The sequence below is a fragment of the Petaurus breviceps genome, unplaced genomic scaffold (genome assembly GCF_028583685.1).
Source record: "Petaurus breviceps papuanus isolate PSGF00001 unplaced genomic scaffold, PetGlider_PUasm1.0 140, whole genome shotgun sequence".
Taxonomy (NCBI): Eukaryota; Metazoa; Chordata; class Mammalia; order Diprotodontia; family Petauridae; genus Petaurus; species Petaurus breviceps.
Window position 1 is genome coordinate 24,677,515 of NW_027185698.1, and position 16,647 is coordinate 24,694,161.

Below are 16,647 nucleotides of genomic sequence, written 5' to 3' on the forward strand. Positions count from 1 at the left end.
AGGTGATAGATTAGCCAGACAGACAGATAGATAGACAGACAGACAGATAGACAGACAGACAGATAGAAAGATAGACAGACAGACAGACACAGACAGATAGATAGATAGATACATGCATCAAGGGTATCTTATAAGGAAACATGAGAAGAAAACAGGCAGACTTTTATAGACAGTTTTCTGTGGCAGATCATGTCTATGGCCACACAGTTGACTGAGATGTATAGAGAATCTCTATTGTCTTCATTCTGTATTAATTTTAAGAAAGCATTTGACTAAAAAAAAAAGAAATCTCTTGACTCACTAGGACAAAATACCAGGTTCCCTTCAAAAACCGTGACTTTCACATATGTATGTATATATGTGCAACAACATATAGAATTATATGTAACATCAATATATAACATATACACTTAAAATTGCTCATGACTCTACCACAGATGCAACTGTGGAGATAACTTTGTTCACCTGTCTGCTAAACAGGAATATCAAATAAGTTTTAAAACAGGGAAAGTCTGCTCACCCAACATGGTTAGCAGTGTCACAGAAAATATCTTGCATAGAGTTGTTCACCCCCACTCCCACTCCCACCCCCAAACAAAAATTCAGCATTGATGCTAAGGTTCTCCAAAAATTCTCATTTGCATGTAATATTGTGCTGATGGCATCAAATATGGGAAACACTATAAAGCCTATATGAAACTCACAGTAAAACAAAGGAGATTAAGATAACTATTTACACAGGAAAATCCAGGTAGATTAAAAATACCCATTGGCCAAATGATGGGATGCAGCTAGAAGCATAGTACTTTGAATTAGTTCATCAACACATATTTATCCTGAACAGACATTAGAGATGGACAATTTATTGGGGACCAGAATTGATTAGTAGCAAGAGAGTGAACTAAATCACATCTGGAAAATTGTGTAGTACTTTCTATGTTCCTAAGCTATCCCAAGATATAATGTCTATCTTTTAAATTTTTTTTTCATTTTTGAATTAACAAGTCTTTATTTTCTCTCCCTCCCACCTACTCTTATTATAAAGGGGAAAAAGGAAAAACAAAACCCTTGTAACAAATATTCATAGACCAAAAACATTCCCATATTATCCATGTCATTCATATCTCATTCTGCATCCTGAATCCCTCATGTTTTTGTCAGGAAATGGGTAGCATTCAGTCTTCTGTAATCATATGGGTCATTTTGTATAGAGCTTAAATCTTTCAAAGCTATTAGTTTTTACAGTGTTTTTGTTATTGCATAAATTGTTCTCAGCATTGGTTCATAAAATGTCCCCATGTCTCTGACCCCCATCTCTTTTGTAATGTCTTGCTATCTCTCTTTAACATCAATATCCTCCTAATGCTAGTGAAGGCCCGTTTCAGCCAAAATGGCCTTCTTGCTGTTCCCTCAGTAGAATGTAAGCTCCTTGATGGAAACTTCATTTCTGTCTTTATATCTGAGAGCATAACACAGTGCCTGGTATATAGTTGGTGTCCAACAAATGCTTGTTGAATTGAATTGAGTTGAGTTTTGGAAATCTAAAATGAGTGAAAACTATATACAAGTTTAAAAAAAGGACCCAGGAAAGAGGCGAGGCACGTGGACTTCAGCTTCCTCATCTGCACAAATGTGTTCATTGAACTTCTATTTCATGCTCATTATGGTGCTAGGCCCTGAGGGGGATACAGAAATATAACAGTGAGCTTCCAGCCCTTGAGGAATCCATGACCTACTCACTAAATGTGTTAGGTTTGTCTTATTTCGTAGGATTATCTGTTTAGAGCTGAGAGCTGCTGCCTTAGAAATCATCCAGTCCAAGCTCTTTGTTGGACAGATGAGGAAAACGGAACCAAGAGGGCATGTGATTTGTTCAGAGTCTCATAAAGAGTAAGGGATAGAGCTGGGGCCTGATCTAGGTCTTCCAACTCCAAATCCAGGACTCTCAGTACTGCACCATACTGTCTCTCTGCTCCTCTTCTCATGGCCTCTACACACTTACTGTTGGAAAGAAATAGCTGTGACCTGGTCCAGAGAGTTCAGGTTCTATGGGTTTTCCCCTGTCTTGGTCCCTCATCCTTCCTCTCTCCATAGAGGAGGAATGGAGTGCCTGAATAAGAACAAGATTGGAGAAGAAAAAAGTGACTCTCCTTTCCTCTCTCTATTTCTCTCTTTCTCTCTCCTTTTCTCACCTTCCTCCATCCCTCCTTCCTTCCTCACCTCCCTCCCTCCTTCCTTCCTTCCTTCCTTCCTTCCTTCCTTCCTTCCTTCCTTCCTTCCTTCCTTCCTTCCTTCCTTCCTTCCTTCCTTCCTTCCTCTCTCCCTTTTTCTTTCTTCTCCTTTTCCTTTCTTTGTTGTTTTAGGAACAATGCTTCAAATTGAATGAACTTTCTAAGACACCACTTGAAGGAAGAAAATGCCAAGAACAATTAGCAGTAGAAATAGAAACCAACAATGAAGAGGAAGAAAGGTAAAGGGGACTCATCCCTTATGACTAATGATAACATTTTGCCCTCAGGTAGCATTTTGTTACGAAGTGCTTTCTATACTTCATTTCCTTTGGCTTTCACAGCAATTCTGTGAAGTAAGCAGAGGTGGTCTGATTTTCCAGATGAGGAAAGTCTCTCAGAGGTGAATCCTGTGATCACCTCATTAATTAGTGACAGAGGTAGGCACTTGACCCAAGTATTCTTTTTTTTAAATTTTTTTTTTGCTTTTTGGAGGGCAGTTGGGGTTAAGTGACTTGCCCAAGGTCACACGACTAGTTTTTGTGTTAAGTGTCTGAAGCCAGATTGAAGTATTCTTTCCACTGTAGCAGACTGAGTAAGTGAGAACTCTGCCTTGGAAGAGAATAGTTCTCTGCCTTAGGAAAGTTTGGAGGTGGGGTAGGTTTAGGGTGGAGTAATTTTAATAATTCCTCATATGTGTATGATACTTTAAGATTTATAGTGTTTTCCTCAAAATGATCCTGTAAGACAGATAGTACACATGTTCTTGTTCTTTGCCTGCAGATGGGGAAATCGAGGCTCAGAGAGGTCATGGGGCCAAAGTGAAGCAGCTTCTCCAAGGCCACATAACTGATTCATGTTAGAACCAGAATTAGAACCTGGTTTTTCCAACTCAAGTCCCATGTGCTTTCCCCCATCACCACACTAAGCTGCCACAATATTTCCTGGAACATCCTCTGTACAAAGACCTGTCTGAGGATCTGAGAGGGATGTGTCTGTGAGGCCCGTGCCCTTCAAACTCTTACTGTTTAAATGGAGAAATGAGAAACATATGAAACAATATGACAGTGCAGATTGGCCCGAGACTGGGTGTCAAAATGAATGAGAGCAAGGGCTGTCATATCTTCAAGAGCCTGCTCTCTCCCTGATATAACTGTGATTCTTATTCCTCCAATAAAATAGAGGGTTGGATTCAATGGCCTCTAGGGTCCCTTTCAGCTTTAAATCTATGGTGCTAAGGAAATTTTGAACAAAAACAAGACCAGAAAAAAGACCAGATGATCAGGACAATGTCAAAAGCTATGGGTTGGGGCAGCTAGGTGGTGTGGTGAATAGAACATAATGACCCTGGAGTGAGGAAGACTTGAGTTCAAATCTGACTTCAGACACTTAACACTTGCTAGCCGTGTGACCTTGGGCAAGTCCCTTAACCCCAATTGCCCTGCCTTCCCCCCTCCAAAAAGCAAAAAAAAAAAAAGCTATGGTGATCTTATTGTATGTATTTAACAGGAAGATGCACATAATAGAGATCCCCTAGTTTCATTACATTCTTCCCTCTGCCTTTTCTATTATGTACATGCAAATGATCATTCTTCTTGGTGTTTCTTAAGTTCAGAATGCAAATGAAAATTTAGAAAGTAATGCCTTTAGAGTATCTAGGTGTAAATGTTTAATTGACAGTTGGGAATGCAGGATTGAAGCTTCTCAGGAGAGTTGGGGGGTGTCCTGATGGTCAATTGGATAGCATAAATTTAAAAGGAAGAAGGTTTGTTGAAACTGTCAGAGACAGTATACAGATCTGGAGGTGGTAGTACATCTCTAAGGAGTCAAATATTATTAGGGCAATAGTTATATTATTAGGGTAATAGACATCTGTTTTGATAAACCGGAAGAGTCTGTCCCAGCTTGTGTGCTTGCCTGCCCTATTATCCAGTTGATAAAGAACTACCTCAGGCCCTCTCAGCAGTCACCAATCACCTCTGTTCTCTTCCTCCTCTGATTCTCACTCGAGAGGAGACCACATAAAATCTTATTAATGCCTATATAATTAATAACGATTTTAGCCCAATTAACCACATTGCTAAAAGATTGACTTTAAAGACTTTTCTTATTTTTTCTTTGCAACTTTCAACTTAACCGAAATAGATTGCCATGTCTAGGTCAGTAAACCTGCCTTTGGGCATCTGACATTAACAACTTTGTTGCCCTGTCAATCTTGCTATTCATTGTGGCATCTGGTACCTAGAACTGCTCAGACAGCCCATTTTCAGCCTTCTACCCCCACGTTAACACCTCTTTATTTTTGAACTAGTCAGTGCCCAAATCATTTTTATCTATGAGGCTTTCCTGTAGGACTAAATCTCTGGAAGGTGCTTTGGAGCAAAAGGCGGAGTTGGAGTGCTTTGATGGCTTTGCATGAATGTGATATTTTTTGCCCAGACTCAGTTTTCTCTATTCCTTCTCCTCCATGCACAGAATGTCCTTCTTTCTAACCTCTACCACTTGTAATCTTTAGTTTCTTACAATGTTTAGTTCAAGTTTTTCCTACTACAAGAGACCCATCTGGATCCCCATTAGTGCCCTCCTCACTCCCTGAAATTATTTTGTATTTACTATATATGTAGTGAATATATGTATATGTATTTACTATATACTCTTTACGTATATGCTATTATCTTGTATACTATGTGCTACACATAGTATTCTGTATAGCTGTATACTATATGTGTATGTATATATACATATAAATTCTTTTGGTGGATTAATCATGTCTGACTTAGTGTTCATTTGGGGTTTTCTTGGTAGAGATACTGGAGTGGTTTGCCATTTCCTTCTCCAGCACATTTTACAGATGAGGAAACTGAGGCAAACAGGTTAAGTAGGTAGCCCAGGGTCATACAACTAGTGAGTGTCTGAGACCAGACTTGGACTCAGGTCCTCCTGAGTCCAGGACTGGCACTCTAGCCACTGCACCAATAGTACGCTATTAAATAGTATTACTATATACTATTCACTATAGTATATGCTATATACTATTTACATAATATATACACATATAGGTGACCCTAGGAATGTCACCTAACTTCTCTGCGCCTCTGTTTCCTTTTCTATGAAATGGGGATAGTAGTACTCGTCTCATAGGATCATTGTGAGGACCACGTGAGCTAACGCATTCAAACATTTTGCAAAGCTTGAAGTTTTATATAAATACTGGTTTCATCATCTTGTTGTTGTCCTGGCCCCCTTGAGTGTAAGCTCCTTGAGGGCAGGGACTGGTTTTCTCTTCTCTTTATGCCTGATACCTACGACAGTATATAGCACATAGGAGACTTCATAAATCTGTTGAATTTCATTCTGAAGTTTTGTGCTAATACACAGCTTGATCCCTGTATCTTTAAAGGTTGGAAAGACCCCGCAGATGGAAAGATAACAAGCAGCATCCCCTCCTGAAAGAGGAGGCGTGCCAAACCCAGACTTTGCCAGAAGACTGGCAGAACCAGAGAGCCAGTCTGCAAGCACAGGTAATGGGCCATTGCCATTGTTGGCCTGGGGCCATATTTCATTCAGCTGGCATTAGTTTATGCCTTCACATTTTGGATACCAATGAAACTTTTTAGGCTCACCCATGTTGTGAGGGCAGGGGTTGGGGAGTACTTTGGTTCTCTTTGATCCTAGGTTGACCCCTTCCTGTTTTCCCTCTGTCTTCCACTGGTAGAGGCAGCAAGCAATAGTGTATAAAATGAAGGACTTAGTGTCCTTCCCAGGACTGTAGGAACTTGGACGTTAGAAGACCTAGATTTGAATTCTGCTTCAGACGTTTTCTTTCTTTCTTTCTTTCTTTCTTTCTTTCTTTCTTTCTTTCTTTCTTTCTTTCTTTCTTTCTTTCTTTCTTTCTTTCTTTCTTTCTTCCTTCCTTCCTTCCTTCCTTCCTTCCTTCCTTTCTTTCTTTCTTTCTTTCTTTCTTTCTTCTTTCTTTTTATTTCTTTCTCTTTCTTTCTTTCTTTTCTTTCTCTTTCTTTTTTTTTCTTTCTTTCTTTGTTTCTTTCTTTTTATTTCTTTCTCTTTCTTTCTTTTCTTTCTCTTTCTCTCTCTCCCTCTCTCCCTCCCTCCCTCCCTCTCTCTTTCTCTCTCTCTCTCTTTCTTTCTTTGTTTCTTTCTTCTTTCTTTTTATTTCTTTCTCTTTCTTTCTTTTCTTTCTCTTTCTTTTTCTTTCTTTCTTTGTTTCTTTCTTTTTATTTCTTTCTTTTCTTTCTCTTTCTCTCTCTCCCTCTCTCCCTCCCTCCCTCCCTCTCTCTTTCTCTCTCTCTCTTTCTTTCTTTCTTTCTTTCTTTTTTGCTTTTTGGAGGGGGAAAGGCAGAGCAATTGGGGTTAAGTGACTTACCCTCAGACACATGTTGTGTCTGAGGCCACATTTGAACTCAGGTCCTCCTGACTCCAGGGTCGGTGCTCTATTCACTGGGCCACCTAGCCTCCCCCAGACATTTTCTCATTGTATGTTCCTGAGTTTAAGTTTACTTAAAGTCTATGTGCCTCAGTTTCCTCATCTGTAAAATGAGATAATTGAACTTGATGGCATTTGAAGTCCCTTCTAATGCTAAAGCTATGATGCTATGACTCCTCCCCTGCTTCTCAAACCCAAGTCTTCTTTCTCTGGAATTCCCATGATGGAAGACCCTCCATACCTGAGAGGTATCTTGGGAAAGCCCTGGTCTGCTGCTTCACTGGGGATAATAATAGTTAATATAGTGCTTTTAAGTTTTACAACATGCTTTATATTAGTGTCTCATTTGATCCTTATAACAAGCCTGCAAGGCAGGAGTTATGGTTTTCCTCACTTTAAGGATGAAGAAACTCAGTCTGAATAAGGTTAGGTGACTTGACCAGAGTCACACACCTAGTAAGTATCTGAAACAGAATTTGAACTCAGGACTTCTTGACTCCAAGTGTTCTGTATACAGTGTCAAGCTATCTCTCATATTAGACCTCCCCTTAGCACATCTTGTACCTAGCCTCAGCCTACTTACCCTTTTGTCTCATCTTTAACATCCCTCTTCTTAACTATACTCAATAAAACTGCCTTCTGCCTTCCTGGGGACCTTCACTCACTCAATCTGGCCCACTTTGCCCAGTCCATGAGAGGCCTTCTGGTCCTGGGAAACTAGCCCATCTATTCCCAAGACTGCTCTCCCTTAGAGTTTGATGATGATAGTACTTTCCCAGACAGAGTGAACCATAATCCTGGAGGGAGCTTTTGTTAGGAGAAAGAAGAAACAATCAAGAAAAAAAAAACCACCACCATTAAAAAAAAAGCACAAACCAAACACCCCACCAGTGGGTGAGAGCTCTGGGCTGTTGCATGAATGACCATATTCTTTGAAGCTTTCACAGATGAAGCAGGCACTGGAGCAGTCTGCCCATAACTACCGAGAGGACCTTCAGGAGCTGAAGCAATTGTCTGACCAAGAACGGGAGAAGCTTTTCTGGGAACTTCAAGATCACATCAAACAGAGCCAGGCTGCTAAGGCACAGCTGGAGACCTCTCATAAAGAGGCCCTAAAGACCATGGAGGAGGCCAAAAACCAAGAACTGAAGGTAGTGTCTCCATGGCAGTAAGAACACGAGGACCCCGGTTCTACGTCGGACTCTGGAGCCTTTTGGCCTGGGGATCTTCTCTGGGGCCAGGGCACCCAGGGATATGTTGGGGCTCTCCTCCTTGGGGTTAACCTCAGAGGTCACAGGGCATACCTTTAACATCCTTGCTCTCCTTAATGAATAACCAGGTGTGGTTCTGTCATCTGGTGACTTAATATGAAAAAAAATCAATTTATATTCACAGTTTTTCCCATAGCTTGGGGCTGATCAGTTTCCCTAAGTTTTTAGCCCCTCCTGTGTTAACATCCCTTTATTTGTATTAGGTTTATCCTTTTCTAGGTACCGAAAGAGTCCATTTTAACTTCAGAAGCTAGAGGTCACCTGAGATTGGGGCTACGTGTGGTATGAGGGACGAAGGTGGGAGGGAAGAGTCAGGGTGGTCCCGCTCGACTGCTCCCCTCTGTTTAATTAGTTTGGGTAGTGGAGGAGAGGAGGGACAGTGTGACATAATGGAAAGAGTCCAAGATGGGAAGTCAAAAGTCACAGATGGATAGTGGCTAAGCCCAAACTAGAATCATGACAAAGCAATCCTCGTGACAAGTCACCATCTTTGGGTGGGGAGGACCAGGGTGCACTCTGAAAGTCTGTGTTCCTCACTGCTTTTGTCTGTGTGTGGGCTGAAGTGGGGATGAGATGTTTTTCATTGAAGCAATCGAAAGGAAGGTTTCTCTGATTTTGATGAATGGTGGGTTTTTCTCTGCTCTCCTTAGTGACTGGAAGGACAATGAGCAAGGCACAATGAGGAAAAAGTTCTAAGAGATAGTAGAAGACAAAGGCTGCATTGGGACTAATTGAGACAAATAAATGCAAAATTCTTTAAGTGCCCCCTTTAGAGGAAACTGTCTAACCTGGAGTTAAAACAGCTGCTAATGTCTCTCACTAAGAATCTTTACGCTTGGGGGAGAAACAAAATCAAACCCAACCCTTTTGCCATCCTGGGTGGTTGCCAAAATTTTTCATTAGTCTGGAATTTTTCTCTTTTGTTTTGCTTTGTCTGCAGGAGGTAGAGGAACGTCTAAAGAAAGAATACAATCACACCTTCCAGATTCAGCTGCAGTCTCACCAGCTGGAACTCCAGGCCTTGGAAGAAAAGGCAAGCAAAGACCTTCAGGGGGAACGTGAGAGGATACAGAAACAGCAGGCCCTCTTGCTAGGTACACAATAACCAGCCATGCGGATTAGCCTGGGTCCATTTGCCCAAGGCTTCATGTTCTCATGCCAAGAAACCAAGGTGGTGGGATGGGATCAGCTGAAAAAGCTCTGTCTAGCCGCTCAAGGGTTTCATGAGCAGTGACTGTAATTTAACTGTCTGTGGCCCTCGGGCCTAGCATTTGGTGTAAGGTGGTGATGGGAGGTCAGGGAGATGTAGAAAGAGCAGGAGCTATGATGCAATGCTTATTTCCATCTGAATCTGGGATGTTGAAAGTAAGCTTCTGGAGGGCAGGGACTGTTCATTTTGTCCTTATATCCCCAGTGCCTGGTATGGCATCTTGCATGTAACCACATTGATTGCTGGCTCAGATGGCCTGACTGCCCTGTAGCAAAAGTAGAAAAGTGAGGTGTTTATGTGTACGTATATGCATGCATATATTCTTCTATCGGTACATACATACACATTATATACACATATGCATATGTGTATGTATACACACATACAATACAATACACATGTGCATATGTGTGTATGTATACACACATACACATACAATACACACACACACACCCAAGAAGCAAGAACTTCTAACTAACCCATATGGGGTCCCAATATATAGTTTAAAAAGTGCTGACGGGGTCATGAGTGGAAAAAGTTTAAGAAGCCCTAGAGCATTTAAAGAATTGTACATCCATTTGTCTCAATTAGTCCCAGTGCAGCCATGCAGATATGGGCCTATGTCTTCTATTACCTCTACACACACACACACACACACACACACGTACTTATGTGTGTGTATGTATATGTGTATATGAGAGAGAAAGAAAGCCTTATCACAACCCTAGTGTTGGGAAACAAGGATGAAAAATATCTTGGGGTAAAAATAAATGGTGTTCTATCAAATTCATTTTATAACATCTTTTTTCATCACATTCATATCTTTCTGGTCCAATCCAAACTGTTTATGTTTGTGTGAAAGAGATCTTTCATGTTTTCTGTAAGCTGCTTAAGAAATGGAGTAAAAATTAGACTGTTTATCCTTTTGCGTCTTACTCATATTAAAAAGTAGCTCTTTTTTTCTGTTTGGAAGGGGGTCCATAGGGGAACTTAGCCTAGCTGCTGGCAGGGCTCATCTCTCTGATACAACGGACTCAGGCCCTGGTGCAGTTAACTAATCATTTCCATACAGACCTTGGACCCTTGAGACAAGGGCTGGGAGAAGGGGTGGGGCTCAGGCCTTAAAAAGGGGGGCATTTCTGAGTCCTGTGGAGGAGTATCAGGGTGTAAAACCCAAACCTCAGCCATGCATGCCATGCATGCCCTGCCTTTTCCCTATGGGACTGGCCCCCTCCTCAGTGCATGTCTAATTCCCCACTTATCTTACTGTCCCTAGATTCCCTTAGGCTGGAACTATCAGAGCAGCATGCATCCTTTATCAGCCAACAGAAGGAAATAGAAGAACTGGAGACTGAGCTGAAGAATCTGAGAGGACTGAAGAAACAGCAGGCAAGTTCCCATGCTCTGCTCGCAGAGCAGTGTTGTGTTTTAGAGTCAAAATGACACCTTTCCCTTCAGAAACTCTAGAGTAAGTCCCCTGTCCCCTCATGGATGGTGTGTGTGTGTGTGTGTGTGTGTGTGTGTGTGTGTGTGGACATCTTCCTGCATGGCTCCAGGAGCCAGAGTCAAGAGTGCTTCAATAGGGTCAGCCCTTTAGTTGATGGCTGTATGTCCATCCATTTGTGGTACTACTTCTTCATTTGACAGGTGTCTGAACCATTGATGAGGCTGTTTTCAAAATGAAAGGCATGCTATAAGTGTCGAATAAGGTTAAAAGTATATTTTTAAAAGGCATCTTAATAGTGTTTGTGTTATGAAATTTGTTGTTGTTTTTTAACATAATGGAGCCCCTTATAAAGGTCCCTGAGAAGACCTGGACTCTTACAGTTTCTAGGGCTAACCCCAGAAATTACTGTACCTCATGCAGCAGCTCTGGGATTTTCCTCTAGAACTGCTCCCCTTCCCTCTCATCCCTTCCCCCAAACCTCTGCCTTCCATTATCTAGGCTCAAAAAAAGTCATCCTTGACATCTTCCTTTGAACCTGCCTCCCTGGTCGGTCATGCATGAAGAGCTGGAGAGTGGAGTTCACACCCACCTTGCCCTTTTCATTTCCACCTCCTCCTTAGTCTTGTCACCTTAGACCTTAGCTATTGAATTGTCTCCTCAGAAGTTTTCCTGGCTCTAGTCTGGTCTTCCCCTACTCCCCCCAGTGTATACACTGCCACTTAATCAGTCTTAGCAACACACATGATGATTCATGACCCCTTCATGAAATACCACAAAAGGTTAAAATGCAAACCTCTGTGTCGATGAATGTCCTTCCCTCCCTGGCTCCAGTGTGGACTGATCCTGGGCACTCTCCTTCATGCACAGTTTGTTCCATTTAACCTGGCCTCTGATGTTCCCCACACATGGCATTACATCATCCACCTCTAAGGCTTGGTACTGTCTGCCATGCAGGATTATACTCCCTCTTCACCTCTGCCCCTTTAAGGCTCGGCTAAAGTGCTGTCTCCTAACGGAGCCTGACCTCATTCTTCTAGTAGATTCCCCCTTCCCACCCCCACCCCTAAACAAATTAATCATTTTTTAATTTATATATATATATATATATATGTTGTTCTTTCCAGTAGAGGGAGTCTCCTGTACTCTCTAAACTCCTTGAGGGTGGGCACTATATCTTCCTTGTCCTTGTATGTCCAGTACCTTGCACAGCTCCTAGCACATAGTATATGCTTAATGAATTAATTCATATGCACACAATACATATATGCATACACACATAGACATAGACATACATATATATATAGTTAACACACATAAACATGCACCTCCAACTTCCAGCACTTGTAATCACTATGTCCTCTGAACTATAGTACTCTGGCATGTACTATATTCATTAGGTTGGATGAAATAATACAGAGCACTAGATTTGGAGTCAAGAGAGACCGGGTTCACATTCTGGCATTTTACTAGTTGTGTGACATTGTACATGTCACTGAATCTTTCTGAGCCTCAGTTTACTCTCTGTGACAGCATCCATCAAAGAGTCGTGCTTGATCCTAACATTCCAGAGAAGCATCTCTAGGAAGAGAGCTTCTACAGCTGCATTTTGCCCTCTTGACTGAAATGCTGTTTTGTAATCAACAAACAGTAAACAGTGATTTTTGCATTGACTTTTTTTGTTAGTTGTGACTGTCTGCTATAGAAAATCATGTATGAAAGCAAGTCTGTTCTTTTCTCACAGTTTCACCAGGCATATCCTCCAAGAGCAGAGACAATTAACATAAAGATTTTTATAGAAATCCTAAAGTAGTCATATGAATGGGTAATTGGGGAAATCTCAGTTGCCTTTTTTTGGTGATAAAATCTTCTATGTGTTTCCCCCTCCCCCACCCATTGTCTCGGTATCCTCCCTTCTCTGAAATAGTTTAACATTTATCCCTCATTGCTTTCAAAATTGTTTCACCCCCAGCACAGATAGATATCTTCTATACATCCTCAGTCTGATATAATTATTTTTCCTGCTGTCATCTTCTTAAGTTGATTTTCTGTTTTCTCATATTGGATACTGAAGTGTTATGGTTAAAGTGTTACAGCTCCATTGTTATTGATAGAAAGAATCAAACATTCAGAGAAACCTGCCAAATCTGTACCCCCTCCCCCATTTGGTTTCTCCCAGTTTCTTTTATCAGTGCTTTGGAGGGGGTCTGGCATGGTTAGGTCTATTAAGATCAATCTTAATAGAGAGTGCTAGAAAGTCCTGTATTTGGGGATGAGGAAAATGTGACCAGAGAGTAGTTTTTAAGAGATGGGGGTATTAGTGAATTGTAATCTTAATAGGAATCAATGCTGCATTCTCAAAAGGGAATATAATAAATTTAGGCTGCAGTAAGAAAAGCATGACATACAGGACAAGGCAGGTGACAGATCACCCTGCAGCACCCGGCTGCCCTGGTCAGACCCCGTCATGAGTATTGTGCTTTTGTGCTCAGTTCTTTGTAGCATATTCTAGGAAGGACATTGATGAGTTAGAGAGTAACCAGAGAAAGACAGCGTGGATTGAGAGGCCTGCAGATGATGCCAGATTCTAAAGCGTTTCTGCTTGGCTTTGGGGTAGTAAACAACAGAACTCCCATTTCTGTAGTACTTGGTAGTTTTCAGAACACTTTCTCATCTGCTGTCTTGTTTAACACAGTTAAAAATAGGCCAAGATCCTCTTGTTTAGACACTCATACTTACCCCATTGTGAGTGAAGATCTGAATGCCTCCAGGCCAGACTCTGCTCTGCTGCCTTAACCTGAAACCTACCTGAGCAGTGCCATATGTGGTCATAGATAATCCAGAAAGAGAAGATTTAATTAGAACAGTCAGTGCATGTTAGATTTTTCCCATGCTCAGAGGTTTTTTGGATAGCTGTGTTATCTCCTCACTGAAAGATAAGCTAATATTTACTGCTATCAGGGTATATTCACTGAAAAACATTCATTAATTCAAACCACTTAAATTTGTTTTTGCTTTTTATATCAGTCTTTTTTATATATTGCCCCCCCCCTTCAACTGAACCCTGCCTTGTTAACAAAGGGAAAAAGACTTCCTGAATGTTTATCTGAGAGCATTTGCAGAATTCCACACCTCCTGACCCCCACCTCTCTACTCAGCACAAAGCAGTGTATATCACCATCTGTTTTCTGCAACCAGGATTCAACAGACATTGAGTAAATGCTTACTGTGTGCAAAGCCTTGTGTTTGTCTATGGGAAATGCAAAGATGATTACATCACAGTCCCTATCACACAAAACCTACAATCAAGTAGGAAAAACAAAACATGTGTAAACATAATTAATGCTAATTAGGGTTTGATAAGAGCAGCTAGGTGGCACAGTAAATAGAGTAATGGCCTAGGGTCAGGAAGACCTGTTCAAATCTGGCCTCAGATACTTACAAGTTTTGTGTCCCTGGATAAGTCACTTAACCCTGTTTGCTTTAGTTTCCTCAACTATAAAACAAGCTAGAGAAAGAAATGGTAAATCACTCCAATATCTTTACTCAGAAAACCCCCAAAGGGGTCACGAAGAATCAGGCATGACTGAAAATGCCTGAATAACAACAGATATGAAAACTGAGAGAGAGAGAGAGAGAGAGAGAGAGAGAGAGAGAGAGAGAGAGACAGAGAGAGAGACAGAGAGAGAGAGAGAGAGACAGAGAGAGAGAGAGAGAGAGAGAGAGAGAGAGAGAGAGAGAGAGAGATTAACTCACAGACCTAAGTCTCTGGCCACAATTATACCCATGACTGAACAGCGTGATATTTACAAGAGGTTCAAATTGTTGTGAAAATTGAGAAAAGGGAGAGATCATTTCCCTGTCGGGGCATTAGGAAAGATCACATAAAGGAGAAAGCATTTGAGGGGATATGGGTTAGATTTCCATGGATAACAGTGGAGGGAAATCTGTTCAAACACAAAGGATGGTATATACAAAAACACTTAGGTGATAAAATATGAGATGAATTCCAGGAATTAGGAATAGTGCAGTTTGTCTGCAGTTTAGAGCATGTGCTGTGGGACATGCTGGAAAATTTAAGATTGGAGCTAGATCACTAAGGGTCTTGAATACTGTGTTAAAGAGTTTAGACTTCATTCAGTAGATGACAGTTTCTCCAAATGTGTTCCACAGAACCCCAAGTTTCCATCATAGCAATCTAAGGGATTCCACAAAGGTCAGATTTGTTCGGAACAATGGACAAATGCCCTGAGCAAACTCATCTGCTTTGCCCTCTGTCATATGATCACAATGCACGCATTCAGACGATGCCCACTGGAGACTAATAGAAATCAGTCAGTCACCAACCATGCCCAGTGATGTATGGCTTACAGTCAGTTAATTGCCAGCCTGTCCTAGCAGGGTATGTATACAATAATTAGTATCCATTTACAGTTTTCTTTATTATAAATAGTGTTCATTTCAAATGCTGATTATCACTGAGAAAGAATGAAGGCAAAAAGAAAAGGGGCCAGGGGATGAGATAGATAGTGTCATGGAAAGTAATGAACATGAGCTTGGACAGACTTTGGGAGACAGTGAAGGATAGAAGGGCCTGGCGTGCCATAGTCCATGGGGTCACAAAGAGTCAGACAGGACTGAACAACAACAACAATGCTGATTGTGGATGATTTAATCAAATCAGAGAGATTTTATCCCAGGTGTCAATAACTAAGGCTGTAACTATGCCACAAACATCCACAAAGCTAGTTCTGGGACCAAATTCCACATACAGGAAAAATGCAAACAGAGCAAAGGGTATCAGCAATTGGTGTTAACTTCCAGTGAACATGACACAGATCATGTGTTATCTTACCAGTTCCTTTAAAAGAAACAAAAAAATCACAACAAAAGAAAACTAGAATCCTGGCAAAATCACAAAAGCAGTTACAAACAAAATATAGTCCAAAAATGAAACTTGGTCTTTTTAAGTTGAAATATGATGATCCGAAAAAAACTGACTTGTATAACTAAGGGAGAATATGAAAATTATAAAGGATCTTACAAGGTGAGAGATCATATCCAATGCTGTTCACTATTATAAAACATTTATTTATAGCAAAAATTCATTACCTTCTCCACATAGTTTTTGGTTATATTGTTAGATTCAGAATAAGATTGAGCTACAAGATTTCTCTTAAGTGGTACTTATAGCAGTAATTTTCAAAAATCATTTCAAATAATTTTATTTTCTGCTGGAGCTTTGTTTAAAGCCAAGAGCCCTATCGTTGTTTAGTGTTTGAAGAACATTGTAGGAGTCGACAGGGGCCATCAAAAGTTTCTACACAGTCTAGTGATATGATCCAAAATGTTTTTTTGAAGAAGATTAATCTAACATTGGTGAACTGAATGGATCAGAGCGGGGTCAAGACTATAATGGTGGAGACTAGTTGGAATGTTATTAAATAATCCAGGCAAGAGATAATAAAGGCTGCCTGGATCAGGGTGGTGGTCTCAGAGGTTGACATCCTACCAACAGTTTCAAATATATGTGATGAAGAGATGGATGTTACTGGCTTCACAGACTTGTTTTTGTTGGGTATAAGTAGGATGATGGTATGCATGTATAAATTGAAAATGGAAAACAAGTCAGTGATAATTAGTTATCTTAGCTGTATGTTGAATGAATAATTAAACCTGTAGACATGTGAAATTTGTTTAGAAGCTATACCAATAGTCATTTTTCTACCATCCATGTCAAAGCATATTCTACAGTACGATGCAATAAACATTTATTAAGTACTAATAATAAATAATAATGATACATATTATTTATTTGTACCAGGCACTGTGCTAAACACTGGGGATACAAATAAGAAAAAGAAAGATAACCCCTGCCCTCAGGGAGCTTACATTTGACATTCTTTATTAGTACGAAACAATCCTGTGAAAACTCCAGAGTATTAACCATTTTAGAGTCAGGTTTAGTAGACTGTCAAGGTGAGAAAACATTGTCAAAGAAGGTCAATTTTTAGAAAGCAGGAGGCTCATGTGGGCTGACTGAATCTGTTATC

The 16,647-nt window shown here is 40.6% G+C and overlaps 2 protein-coding genes across 3 annotated transcripts in view; both read left to right on the plus strand.

Moving 5' to 3' along the window:
• The window catches only part of FAM184B (family with sequence similarity 184 member B), a 121,536-nt gene that overhangs the window by 93,349 nt on the left and 11,540 nt on the right, over positions 1-16,647 (plus strand). For both annotated transcript variants that reach the window (XM_069069257.1, XM_069069266.1), the window contains exons 7-11: positions 2,364-2,470; positions 5,629-5,749; positions 7,608-7,820; positions 8,881-9,034; positions 10,427-10,543. In XM_069069257.1, coding sequence (XP_068925358.1) covers positions 2,364-2,470; positions 5,629-5,749; positions 7,608-7,820; positions 8,881-9,034; positions 10,427-10,543 — 712 coding nt within the window. The remainder of the gene's footprint in view (positions 1-2,363; positions 2,471-5,628; positions 5,750-7,607; positions 7,821-8,880; positions 9,035-10,426; positions 10,544-16,647) is intronic.
• QDPR (quinoid dihydropteridine reductase) overlaps positions 1-16,647 on the plus strand; it is a 167,660-nt gene that overhangs the window by 4,307 nt on the left and 146,706 nt on the right. The gene's annotated exons all lie outside the window — the stretch shown is intronic.